Source organism: Microcaecilia unicolor, chromosome 1 (genome assembly GCF_901765095.1).
Source record: "Microcaecilia unicolor chromosome 1, aMicUni1.1, whole genome shotgun sequence".
NCBI lineage: Eukaryota > Metazoa > Chordata > Amphibia > Gymnophiona > Siphonopidae > Microcaecilia > Microcaecilia unicolor.
The window spans coordinates 295,013,503-295,028,002 of NC_044031.1; the positions used below are offsets into that span (position 1 = coordinate 295,013,503).

Sequence of the window (14,500 nt, forward strand, 5' to 3'; positions counted from 1 at the left end):
AGGAAGGGCACTTTCAGCATTCACAGTGACTGTGAAATTCTGACATATTGTTAATTGTATCATTTGAATGATGCTCTTTTACTGTGGTTTAGCTCAAACATTTTTAGCATGCAAAAATCGCTAGGTCATAATGCTAAAATGTCAGTAACAACAACATAGCTTAAGATAATTAAATGTTGTTTAATAGTAATATGTTTTATGATAACTAAATAAGTACCGTATTTTTCGGACTATAAGACGCACCGGACCATAAGACGCACCTAGGTTTTAGAGGAGGGAAATAGGAAAAAAAAATTTTTCCTTTTTTCCCTCCTCTAAAACCTAGGTGCTCCGGTGCGTCTTGTCCGAGTTTTGGACCGCCGTCCCGTACTTACACGATTCCACGTTCCCTGGTGGTCTAGTGACGTCGGGGCAGGAAAGAGCCCCCTCTTTCCTGCCCATCGCGCTGCTCTCCGTGCTCCTCACTGCTTTCTCACGGTCTCGGCGAGATTCAAAATTCAGAATCTCGGCGGCCATTTTGAATATCGCCGAGACCGTCAGAAAGCAGTGAGGAGCACGGAGAGCAGCGCGATGGGCAGGAAAGAGAGGGCTCTTTCCTGCCCCGACGTCACTAGACCACCAGGGAACGTGGCATCGTGTAAGTATGGGACGGCGGTCCAAAAACGCTACCTTCGGACTATAAGACGCACCCCCCATTTTCCTCCCAAATTTTGGGGGAAAAAAGTGCGTCTTATAGTCCGAAAAATACGGTATGTGCAATTTCTCATTGAAATTCACAGTGATTGCTGATAAAATGGCAAAAAACTCTAAGGGGGTTACATTTTTGCCTCACCCTGTAGATGTAAATGTCCATGCCCGTAATTTTTAAATTCTTGCATAGATTATAATCTATGAGGGCAATTCAGTAAAGGGCACCCAGTGGGGTGCCATGAAATTAGTCCAAAAAATCCTGGCACCAACTGGTATTCTATAAGAACATTTACACAGGTAATTGCTGTTATGGAATTTGGTGTCACATGTGGGCATGTAGCTGTGATCATTTACACCATGTCGACAGCTGGCATAAATGTTCACAGCTATGTAGTACCGCATTCGTACGTAACTTAAGAGTATTCTGTAAATTACGCATGTATCTAATAGAGCCGCCCCGTGAACACCCCGTTTCACATATGCGCTAAAGTGAATACACGTGTATTTTATTAGACTACAGCTAGCACATATGCAGATAGGTGCCAATTAATGGCAACTCTTTCCCACGTGTGTTCTAATATTCCGTAACATATGCAGGTAGTTGGCACATTCCCATAGGCATGAATTTAGGATTGCCTTTCATTTGCATACATATGCAACCAGCCCATTCTCTATCCCTTCATGTCAAAGTGCCTACACTTTGAATGGGCTGTGTTGGCATTGCTGCGCAGCTTAGTAAATAGGAGGGGGGTATGTATTTAGGCATGAACACTTAAACCAGCCATAGAATCAGTATAAATGCTCACACTGAATACAGCACAGTGGCACAGTTAGGTGGGGCCATGGGGGCCTGAGTCCCCCCCCAAATTTGCTCTGGGACCATGGCTGGTTGGCAGGGGTCCCCAACCCCTGCCAGATGATTTCATTCAGCGCTGGTCTGCAGCGGCGCCTTCACATTGCCTGCCCTACTTTCTCTTCCCCTCACATTGGGCATGCTCCTTTTAGTGAAATTGAGCATGCTCAGTTTCACTAAAAGGAGCATGCTGGAAGTGAGGGGAAGAGAGAGAGCAGGGCAGGCAATGCAGTTGTGCCAGAGATCAGCGCTGGATGAAGATTTCAGCAGGTGAGGTTGGTGTCGCGTACTCAAGGACCTTGGCATTCTATCAGGTCCTCGAGGTGGAACTGGAGTTCGTGAGCCCTTGGGCCACTGCCGAGGAGCGGCAGGCAAGACCACCTTGGGATGGGATACATGGAAGAGCAGTACTGGAACTCTGGACTGGAGTAGTACAAGGCAGGCAACTGGAACAGACGAAACAGGAACAGCTTCACCTGCACTTAGCCACCGTTCCTCCGGAGTTGAGCTCCGAAGTGCAGGCGGCCGGCAGGACTTGCAGGCTAAGGCAGGAACTGAAGATCCAGAGGACCCACCCTGGGTCTGGGATACACGAGGGCGACAGGGCACAGAACTAGACTCAGACAGTGTGCTGCTGCACAGCCACTAGCAAGACCCAGAAGACAGACCAAGGAACACAAGGCGTACAGAAGCTAGCAGGAGCAAGGACTAGGGCAGCAAACACACTAGGCAGAACGGGGATCCGGGAATACCCACAGGGTAAACCCTCTAGCTAGGTGGAGACAGGATACAGGAATAATCACCCAGGAAATACACACTAGCTAGACAGATACAGGATTCAGGATATACACTCAGGATATACAAGCAGGGATCAGGATATGCACACACAGGATATACAAGCAGGGTTCAGGATAGGCAACAGAGCGAACAGAGTAAACCAGGAAGAACAGGCCAAGGGTCTGAAGCCACAGCCGCTCCCCACACCAAGTGGGAACTCACAAAGGCTGAGGCTTCACATGCAGACAGAGAACAAACACGGACAGAGGCTTCACCCCAAACACAGAGAAAGCCAGGAACAGAGGCTTCACCCCAAACACAGAGTAAGCCAGGAGCAGAGGCTTCACCCCAAACACAGAGTAGCCAGGAACAGAGGCTTCACCCCAAACACAGAGTAAGCCAGGAACAGAGGCTTCACCCCAAACACAGAGTAAGCCAGGAAGGACCCACAGTCCTCAGACACGCAGAGGCAGGGAAGAACCCCCCATAGGAAGACAACAGACACAGAGCGAAGCTGGGCTGGAACCCAGAGAAAGGCTAAGCAGTAGTGCAGCAGACACTTACTAACCTGACCTGGCCTAAGGGCATAACTCTTATGCAAAGGCCCTGACTGCAAGCACAGCCCTTCCTTATGAAGGCTCTCACTGATGAGTCACCAGCAGCAGGACAGAAGCAGGAAGTACACTGACCCCAAAGAGAGGCTTGACACACATAGGAAGTGAGCCCACAGGAAAGACAGGCAGGAGCCATCTTGGAAGCTGGCACAGAGCCGGTGGCAGCCATCTTAGATGCTGGCTCCCCAGAGAGGCATAGCACACACAGGTGAGGTCTAGTGAAGTAATCAGCACACAGAGCCAGAGACAAGACTAACACAAAGACAGACAGAAGCCAGCAGAGCTGCTGGCCCCAGAAATGAGGTAAATCTGAAGGTGGTCACGGCCACAGACGTGACAGTTGGGGACCCTAGCCAGCCAAGGTATTTTGTGGTAGCAGTGGGCAGCAGTGGGCTGCGGAGGGGAGCATCGAGGCAGCAGAGGGCCCCCCACCTTGGGCTCTAGCCCCCTCCCACCTCAAGGTCTGGCTATGTCCCTGATATAGCACATAACTGGATAAGAGACAGCCGGTTGCTAAATCGGGATAATCAATCCCATTGCCCAGAAATGGCACTGACGACCACGTTTGGCTAAACATCTACCTTTTATTTCAGATTTTTTTGTTTTGTTTTTTCTTTTTTCAACAACATATGCTTCTGGTAGCATTTTGGATATAATATCATTTTTTAATGGACTATTTGAAAGTCCATATGTGTTAAGATTAAAGGATTTTTCTTTTTGCGTTTGATAGAAAATATTGAGCACTACATCTTCTGAGGCTTTTTCCTTCCACTATTATAAGTTTTGCACCATTCTTATAAATGTATTGAGTTGGTTATGTTGATTTAGTGGAATATTATCTGTATAGTGCCACTGAAAATCGACAGCTTCAGGAGTATTATATTTACCTGCCACTGTTATATATACAACTGATTCTAAAAACTGCCCTGCAAAAAAATCTGCTTGGAGCACCAAATCCAATAATGTACGCATTTCAAACTGAGCCAATATAAAAGTGTTTGTTAATGATATACCTGTCCTGCTTTGGCATTTTCACATACATGTGTCTCATGTGGTATGGAGACTTCAGGAGGAAACTCGTTGACATCCAAAACACTAACGATGACTTGAACTGTGCTGTTTAGTTCAGGATTACCTAACAAAAAAACACAAAGAAATGTAAAAATAAGTTATTTGATAACTTCTGCCATAATTCAACTCACAAAAATTCTTCCAGTATCACATTTAAGACAAGGGTGATATGGAAGCTTCTGACACTAGTAACACATGGTAATTTATTTATTTATTTGTTACATTTGTACCCCACATTTTCCCACCTATTTGCAGGCTCAATGTGGCTTACATAATACTGTAAAGGTGATCGCCAAGTCTGGTAAGATTGGTATATTCAGGTACATAGGGATTGAAGATAGGAAGGAATATATAATGTCCAATACAATCTATGGTTTTGTTGTGTTGCAGAGTTGAGGCATCTAAATTAGGTCGGCGGGAAATGCTTTTCTGAATAAGAAGGTCTTTAATGAGCTCCTGAAGTTTAGATGGTCGTAGATTGTTTTCACAGTCTTTGGCAGTGCATTCCACAATTGTGTGCCTATGTAGGAGAAGTTGGATGCATAGGTTAATTTGTATCTGAGTCCTTTGCAGTTTGGGTAGTAGAGATTCAAGTAGGTACGTGATGCTCTGGTTCTGTTTTTGGTTGGGAGATCGATCAGGTCGACCATATATCCTGGGACTTCACTGTAGATAATCTTGTGGACCAAGGTGCAGATTTTGAAAGTGATACGTTTCTTGATTGGGAGCCAATGCAGTTCTTCTCGAAGGGGTTTGACACTTTCGAAACGTGTTTTAATGAATATCAGCCAGGCTGCTTTGTTTTGGCCTGTCTGGAGTTTCTTTGTGAGTTGTTCTTTACATCCCACATATATTCCATTGCAGTAATCTGCGTGGCTCATTACCATTGATTGTATCAGATTGCGGAATATTTCCCTCGGAAAGAAAGGTTTTATACTGTGAGAAAGTGACATCCAGGATAGTTGGGTTAAGGCAGTTTCAGTCTGAAATACAAGTCCCAGAAGGCATTGCAGGCAAGGAGCCAGAGGGGGAGATGAAGAACCCAGACTGGACTCCTAGCTGCAATCAGGGAAGACATGGGTGTAAGCTGGCAGGTTGTGTAGAGTGGCTGCCACTAGGTGGAAAGAGAGTTAGGAAACCCTGTGTGCAGGAGCTCATCATTGGTCTCATTAGTCTAATGCTTAACTCAGCTGGTTTGGGTGTGAGGAAGCTAATGGAAGGAGAATGATTGGTTGTGGTAGCTGAAGCCAGGGATTGATTAGGCAGGTGGGAAGGAGTCCCGGGAGTTCAGTTCAGGAGAGAGAAGCAGAAGGAGAGAAGCAGTTGCAGGCTGAAAACCCTTGGGCAGGGAGGTCCCTAAAGTATTTGCAAGCTGAAAACCCTTGGGCAGGGAGGTCCCTAAAGTACTGAAGCAGGCTGAAATTCCTTGGGTGAGAGGAAGTCCCAAAAGTATTGAACTCTCCTGAAGGTAAAGAGGATAGAAGGTAGAAACTGTTGCTTGGTGACTGAACTGTGATTTATGAACTGAAAGAACTGTTTGTCTTGGGAATTGAATTACTGTTTATTGTGAACTAAAGAGCCCAGACTGAAGCCTGTAAGCCTGTATTGAATCCGGGTATGTGCTATGCTGCTGTTGGAACTGTGTACTAGAAACCTGCATGGAATAAAAGTCCTTAAGATTGAAGTTACCGGTGGACATCTATTTTTTCATTGTACCGGGAGCCTGTGGCTGGAGGAGATTGTTCTATCCTTGGCTGCACAAGAGAGGTACCTGGTTACAATACATTTAGGTTTCCACATTGAATGAAACATTTTCTTTAAAGTGGAGTTTACTTGGCTCTCAAGTGTAAGATTGCGATCAATTGTAACGCCTAGTATTTTGAGACTATCTGAGATAGAGAGGGTGTGATCTGGGGAGTGTTTAAAGCTGTGGGTTTATAATTATTGTGTTGGGATGAGAGGATGAGGCAGTATGTTTTTTCAGTGTTCAGTTTCAATTGAAATGAATTTGCCCATGAGTCCATGATATCCAAACCGCGCTTGATTTCATCGGTGATTTCTATTAGATTGTGTTTGAAAGGGATGTAAATTGTGACATCATCTGCATAGATAAACAGGTGAAGGTTTTCGTTGGATAGGGATTTGGCCAGGGGGTCATCATTATATTGAAGAGTATTGGTGAGAGTGGTGATCCTTGAGGTACTCCGCAATCTGCTTTCCATGGTGGCGATATGTTTGTTTTTGATTTAACTTGGGATGTTCTGGTGATCAACTCCAACTCCAGACTTCGCGCCTTCTGTCTCGCTGCACCCTACACCTGGAATAAACTTCCTGAGCCCCTACGCCTTGCCCCATCCTTGGCCACCTTTAAATCTAGACTGAAAGCCCACCTCTTTAACATTGCTTTTGACTCGTAACCACTTGTAACCACTCGCCTCCACATACCCTCCTCTCCTCCTTCCTGTGCACATTAATTGATTTGATTTGCTTACTTTATTTTTTGTCTATTAGCGGGTCAGAATGGTATCAGGACACATGGGTGTCGGAAGGGGATTTCGATCTGGTGAGGGGATGGGGTGGGAGGAGAAATCAGGTCCCAAGTGGGGGTAGGAGGAGGATCTGAAACCTTGGTGGGGAGGACCACCGCCGCCATTTTTTGTACCAGGGTGAAACGGAGACTATGAGATGTTCTAACTACTTGGATGGGCTTAAATCAAGAAATTTTCCCCTGAAGCAGCTATATTTTAGCGAAACAGGGTTTCCCTGTTGGGACTTTGAAGAATAACATAAGTAGGGTTGGATACTGTAAAAGTCCGCGGAACAATTGTCATCCAAGATAAGTAATGACGTTTAATTCAGCATAGTCTCTTCTATAGGTGCTTGTAAGGGTACAGTGGCAGAGTTATTGTGAATTTGATATGGTGGAGTTTTTTTTTTTTTGAAGACTTATAATTAAAGTGGTGCCCTCACTACACAAAAGGCATGTCCTTTAAAAACAAGGTGTTGCCAATATCTCTGAGGTCTTTTTTTCTCCACTTTTTTTCATTATTGCCTGCCACAGTTACCCACAAACACGTTGTTTACATGGTAGAATTGTTGGAAATTTTCTGATAATATATTCTACTTATTCTGCAAATTTATAGTGATTTTAATTACCCTCATATAGACTGGGTTAATGTAACATCAGGGCACGCTAGGGTGGTAAACTTCCTTGAAGAAATAAAGGACAGCTTTATGGAGCAGCTGGTACAGGAGCTGATGACAGAAGGAAAAATTCTAGACTTAGTCATTTGTGGAGCGCATGATCTGGTATGGGAGGTAGCGGTCCGGGGGCTGCTTGACAACAGTGATCATAACATGATCGCCTTTGAAATTTGCTTTCAAAAAGGTAAGCATAGGAAGTCAAATATGTTAGCGTTTAACTTTAAAAAAGGAAGCTATGATAAAATGAGAAGAACGGTTAAAAAAAAAAAACTTAGAGGAGTGAGAGGGTAAGAAACCTACAACAGGCATGGATGCTGTTCAAAAACACCGTCCTGGAGGCCCAGGCCGAACATATTCCACGTATCAGAAAAGGAGGATGGAAAACCAAACGACAGCCGGCGTGGTTAAAAAGTGAGGTAAAGGAGGCTATTGGAGCTAAAAAGGAATCCTTCAGAAAATGGAAGGAGGAACCGAATGAGGAAAATAAGAAGCGGCAGAAGGAATGTCAAGTCAGATGCAAAGTGCTGATAAGAAAGGCAAAGAGGGATTTTGAAAGAAAGATAGCGTTAGAGGTGAAAACTGATAGTAAAATTTTTTTTAGATACATTAAAAGCAGGAAACCAGCAAAGGAATCAGTTGGCCCACTGGATGACAAGGGTGTAAAAGGGGCGATCAAGGAAGACAAAGAAATAGCAGAAAACTGAATGAGTTATTTGCTTCGGTCTTCACTGAGGAAGATTTGGGTGGGATACCGGTGCCGGACAGGGTATTCGAAGCTGAAGAGTCAGAAAAACTTATTGAAATATCTGTAAATCTGGAAGACTTAGAGGCATATTTTCAAAGCACTTAGCCTTCCAAAGTTCCATAGAAACCTATGGAACTTTGGAAGGCTAAGTGCTTTGAATATATGCTTATTAATGGAGCAGTTCTGCAAACAGAAGAGTAGCAAATCTCCTGGACCGGATGGTATTCACCCTAGGGTACTGATAGAACTAAAAAATGAGCTGGCAGAGCTACTGTTATTGATTTGTAATTATTCCTTAAAATCAAGCGTGGTACCGGAAGATTGGAGGGTGGCCAATGTAACGCCGATATTTTAAAAAGGCTCCAGAGGAGACCGGGGAAATTATAGACCGGTGAGTCTGACGTCGGTGCCGGACAAAATGGTAGAGATTATAATCAACAACAAAATTACAGAGCACATTCAAAAGCATGGACTAATGGGACAAAGTCAACATGGATTTAGTGAAGGGAAGTCTTGCCTCACCAATCTGCTGCACGTCTTTGAAGGGGTAAACAAACATGTGGACAAAGGTGAGCCGGTTGATAGTGTATCTAGATTTTCAGAAGGCGTTTCATAAGGTCCCTCATGAAAGACTACATAGGAAATTAGAGGGACCTGGTATCGGAAGTAGTGTCTTACTGTAGATTAAAAACTGGTTGAAAGATAGGAAACAGAGTAGGATTAAAAGGTCAATATTCGCAATGGAGAAGGGTAGTTAGTGGGGTCCCTCAGGGATCGGTGCTGGGACCTCTGCTTTTTAACATATTCATAAATGACCTAGAGATGGGGGTAACCAGTGAGGTAATCAAATTTGCCGATGACACAAAGTTATTCAAAGTAGTCAAATCACGGGAAGATTGTGAAAAACTACAAGAGGACCTTACGAGACTGGGAGACTGGGCGTCTAAATAGCAGGTGACGTTTAATGTGAACAAGTGCAAAGTGATGCATGTGGCCCATGATGTGGGAAAGAGGAACCCAAACTATAACTACGTCATGCAAGGTCCAGCGTTGGGAGTCACGGACCGAGAAAGGGATCTAGGTGTCATTGTAGATGATACGTTGAAAACTTCTGCTCAATGTGCTGCTGCGGCTAGGAAAGCAAATAGAATGTTGGATATCATTAGGAAAAGGATTGAAAACAAAAATAAGGATATTATTCTGCCATTGTATCGCTCCATGGTCTATAAGATAATGAGTGGAACAGAACGGGTCAATGTGGAGTGCCTGTTTACGCTTTCCAAAAATACTAGGACAAGAGGGCATGTGATGAAGCTGCAGTGTGGTAAATTTAAAATGAATCGGAGGAAATTTTTCTTCACTCAAAGCGTAGTTAAACTCTGGAATTCGCTGCCGGAAAAGGTGGTTAAGGCGGTTAACTTAGCGGACTTCAAAAAAGGGTTGGACGGCTTCCTGGAGGAAAAAGCCATAGAATGTTATTGAATGGACGAGGAAATAATACAGTATTTCTAGGATGGGCAGGACAAATTGCTTGTTCTTTTGGCCGCTGTCGGTGACAGGGTGCTGGGCTTGATGGACCCTTGGTCTGTCCCAGCATGACGATGCTTATGTACTTAAGTTTTTGGGTGTTCAGACCTTGGCTTTGTAAAAGCAGGATTTTGATGTCCATGCAGTATGGATGTCTAAGTGCCAGTTTATGAACATCAATTAATGCTTCTAAAATAAACACCTTAATGAATTATGACATTACTTGCATGAGAAATACGAGCACACTTTTTTCCATTGTCATGGAATTCTGAGTTGTGTTTCCAAATTATTTTTGATTGATACTTCTCTCTAAAGATGATATGACTGGTATATAATTTTCCCTTAGGCATACTAACATTTCAATTACATACTTTGAGCAAAAAAATTGTAAGCTTACAAAAAATGTAATCCAAGTGACGAGGGAGTTTGACAAATTTTTAGAAGAACCTACTGATTTGTCCTCTGCAGCAGAAAGAATATGGTCTGACTTTTCTATACCAACTCTTCAGAAAACCAAATCCCTCCTTCTCAAATATTCCTCCTCGCATTGGATCCTGGATTCATGCCCAATATATTCTAAAATCTGCCCCGATTCCTTCATACAGTGCCTAAGATTAAACTTACCTTACTTAGGGCCTTTTTTACTAAGCTGCAGCAAAAGGGGACCTGCACTGGCGTCAGCATGTGTTTTTGAAACGTCGAGGCCCTCTTTTTACCACAGTGGGTAAAAGGTAGGTCTTTCTTTTTTTAAAGAAATGGCTGTACGGCCATTTCGGGGGGGGGGGGGGGGGGGAGGGGAGCCCTTACCACTACCCATTGAGGTGGAAGAGCTCCCGCACTAATGCAGCGGTAACCGGGCAGCACAAGGCACTGCTCGATTACTGCCAGGTACACACCAATGCTACAAAAATATATTTATGTAGCACCGGATATGACGACGCGCTGGGGGTAGGAACTACCACCGGGCTGCTGTGGTAGCCCTGCGGTACTTCCTTTTTAGTAAGTGGTAAGCCTGCGTTGGGGTTTGTAAAAAGGGGCCCTTATTTACTTATGGCTTCTTTCCTCCATCAAAGGGTAATATTGACTCCCTGTGATGGGGTTTATAGAACACTGCCTTTCAACCTTAAGAAAAGTCCCTCTCTAACTAGCCTGGGCCACCTTAAGAGTACTGATCCCGCTCCGGGAGGAAGTGAGCCAGGAGGGGCGGAGTCAATACCTGGGAGTCTAAAAGACAGGGCCAGGCTAAGGTTGAGAAGGCCCAGGGAAGGAAGAACTGAAGCCTAAGTCTATGCCTTTACTGAATGTGTTTACTTGCTGTGACCTGGCTGAAGTAAGCCAACTTTGTTTCTTGTTAAGACCTGCAAGCATTACTAAGGTCTGGCTGAGACCAAACCTGAGTCTCAGAAGTCCTGAGAACTTACCGGCTGTGTTTGAGGTGGGGCAGCTCCACCAGCCACAGACTGCTTGGCCTGCTAGCCAAAGGCCTAGTCCAGACTGTTACTAAATAAGAGAAACTGTTGCAGTTGATGATCCTGGCCTGTAAAGCAACAGGTCCCTGAACTCAGGTGAATAAAACATTTATTATCATGTTTATATCTCTTGTCTGGCTGAGTTATTCACAGGGATATCCCATATCACCACATGAGGTCTCACATTCCAATTCCTAAAAACCCATCTGGAAATAAAAATGTGTCCAATTATAGACCAGTGGCTTCCATTCCACTGATTGTCAACTTAAAGGAGGGCATGATAACCCAACAACTCTAATATCAAACTTTAGGAAGGACATAAGCGGAGCAGCAAAAATACTCGTTTTACAATTTGACATGTCTAATGTATTCAATATGGTACATGATAGTCTACTAAACATTCTAGACACCATGAGAACTGGTGGAAAAGTGCTTTAATGGCCCAAGGACTTCCTCAAGTTGAAATCTTACCAAGTGAAATTTGCAGGTTCCATCTCCCCGCTATGGTCTCCTATATGTGGAGTACCTCAAGATTCTCCTCTATCTCCTATCCTCTTTAACATCATTATAGCACCACTGGGATGGAGTCTAGAAGAAAGTGGCTTTTGCACTTTCATTTACACTGATGTGACCGTTTACTTACCATTTAATAATGACATTAAATTTTGAGCAGCATTAAATCAGGTTTGGACCTAATAGGATCAAGGGCATCAGCATTAAAACTAAAATTAAACAGGGAAAAAAACTACATTTCTAGTCTTACCAGTCCCATTCATTCCTTACTAAATAATTCACCATACACAAATGCAAATATCCATTAGAACTGAATATGAAAATCCTGGGTATAATACTTGATTAACACCTTTCTTTTGAGCCTCAAGCATCAGCATTGGTAACGAAAGTCTTTAAACCTTTTTGGCAGTTGAAAAGAAACAGACCTCTTTAAAGAATTATTCAGAAACTTAGTTCAAACTCTAGTACTGTCCCAAATAAAATGTGGAGGAGTCAATGTCATACATACACAACATACATGTAGCAGTTTCAAGGCAGATTTTAGAAAAGATATCTAACTCAGAATAATTTATTTATTTATATTTATTAGGCTTTATTTACCACCTTTTTGAAGGAGTTCACTCAAGGCGGTGTACAGTAATGTCGTTCAAGTCAGCATGCCACATATGCCATTTCTCATGTATTTTAGAACAGGATCTGCCGATATACATTCTGCTCTAAAACACGTGAGAAATGGACATCCAAGTGCTGGCTAAATCCAGCATGACCATCCATTTTACAAATTATGAATGGAGCAAAACAAGGCACATGGCCATCTTTGTAGCAACATAGGATCATCCATATTATAAAATGGTCACACAGCGATTCATGTGGTGGAGCAGCCAAAGTGGCTAGTGTATCACACAGAGAACCAGAGGGCACCAGTTCAAATCCCATTGCAGCCCTTTTAATTTAATTTTATTTTTTTAACTGTAAGCACTCAAGGGACACCAAAATATCTATTTTGACTTCCCTTACTCCCTCTCCAGTGGAGAACTGCTTAATCAGAGCACCTTTCTGTGAACTGGATATGCCAAGTACCAGGTCCAAACACGGGAAGTCAATCTTTTTGAACATGAACATCCCTTCCCCCATCCCCTTTGTCATATGGATGTATTGCAGTTTCAGACGCCCACATTCTGGCTTTATAAAATCAAGATTTAGCCACCCATGCAATGGGGATGTCTAAACGATGGTTTTCAGATATCCAAAATGTGACTAGAGTTTCTAAAGTATGGGCCTTTGTGTGCTCTCAGGCACTAACTTCAGGGAAATGCCTGGCCACCCGCCTGGGGTAACCCCATAGCCACTTAGAGAGTGTATCGCCAGCACAACTCAGGTCCGCCTGCACCTACCGCATGTGCTCTACACTAGCACCCTCCTCCCACCGACTGGGTCACAACCACCTCTGGGCAAGTCTCCTGCTCTCAAATTATCCTTGGTGATTTCTAAGTTACTGGGGCTATACTCCCAATGGTCTCATAGTTCCCAGAAAGCACCCACAGACCCAACACACAAACCACCAGGATTCTTTATCGGTCCAGACAGCAAACTAAACAGATTTATTGTCATAACTTGAACAGTGAACAGAAAATGTGCAATCAGAAAACAATAACAGGTAACTAAAATATTGGTCAATTATAAAACTATCTAATTTGTTTACTTTCTAAAAATTACCTGAGGAGATCAGGAAATATGCTGCTCACAGATTATCACATATAACTGATCAGAGGCCCTCAGCAAAGAGATCTGTCTCTTTCTTCTCCCTGACTAAGACTGGGGCAAAAGCCAGTACATTCCAAATGAAATTGAGCTCCTGGGCCAATCTGAGCCCAGAACAACAAGTTTAAAAAAAAACTGGCCACATCACTGCAGGTCTTTTCTCTGTAACAGCTTTAAGCATAAACATGCACCACCTGCTGGCCAAAGTAGAGAAATACACTTCAAGAATTAAGGCAGTTTTATAGGCATACAAAAATGTTACCCATGTATTTTATAAACAGTGTGTCTCTCCTCCTTTTGAAATTCATGTAATTTATTTTACTTTATTAAAATAATTTGATTGACTCGCCCTTGAGCAAAACTACAATACTGCCATCATAATGTGTCTCTCATATTTTGTATAGCACTGTGGAATGCAACACTGGATATCCTATTCATTAGAAATTAGTCTTACCACTATTTGTAAAGTTTACCTGCTGGTATTGTACACTGTTAAACGTTTTTGTGTGTATGAAAGAAGAGAAGAGATGCACATCGTTATTTTTTCCCAACCTCTACAGCATCTTTGAGTCACAGCTGTGTCTGGGAAAACAATTTGGATTGTGCCCCAGGGATGAGGCAGCCACAGCTGATCCCACAGACACCTGCTACTGACCTCACCATGCAATGGAATTGGTAAACCAGTCTCATTTAACATCAACTAAGCAAGGATAGGTTGGAATGTTAGTTTTGTTCTGCTTGCCTGCAATCTGAAAAGTCAAAGTGCTTCTTCCCTGATGTTTGCAAAAGGCAAAAGTGGAATATTTCTGTAAGATGTAAGGGAAAGATCATACCCAGCATTAACAAATTCTATTTACTTATCTGACAATATGCTGTAGTAGCACGCCTAGGAAAATGGAAAGTTAGAGTGTGCATGACATTGAACTGCCCTTAAAGACAAAACAAAACAAAAACCACTTAAAAACTATTTTCTTGTGCTCATCAAATCATAAAACATTTTGAGGGATGGGAACAAATAAAAAAAGCTGCTATACAATAACAAGTTGCTGCTAATTCTAAGCACAGCTGAGCTAAGAGTATACAATCTTCACACCATGGTGCAAGAATAGATTGAGTCTCTGTTTACTGAAGCACAAATGTCAAGTTTCAAATTAGGAAGGCAATGGACTAAAGAGAACAAAACTCTTTGGCACTATTCCTAATTTATCACATACTATTTTTCTATCAGGTCTGCCGTGCAGAAGATAAAACAGAAATGATGACACTGTTCACAAAA

The 14,500-nt window shown here is 43.1% G+C and overlaps 1 protein-coding gene across 1 annotated transcript in view; it reads right to left on the minus strand.

The window, feature by feature from the left end:
* LOC115472878 (cadherin-12-like) overlaps positions 1–14,500 on the minus strand; it is a 491,174-nt gene that overhangs the window by 96,936 nt on the left and 379,738 nt on the right. The window contains 1 exon segment of the mRNA XM_030207367.1: positions 3,948–4,069. Within this exon segment, the coding sequence (XP_030063227.1) occupies positions 3,948–4,069 (122 nt within the window).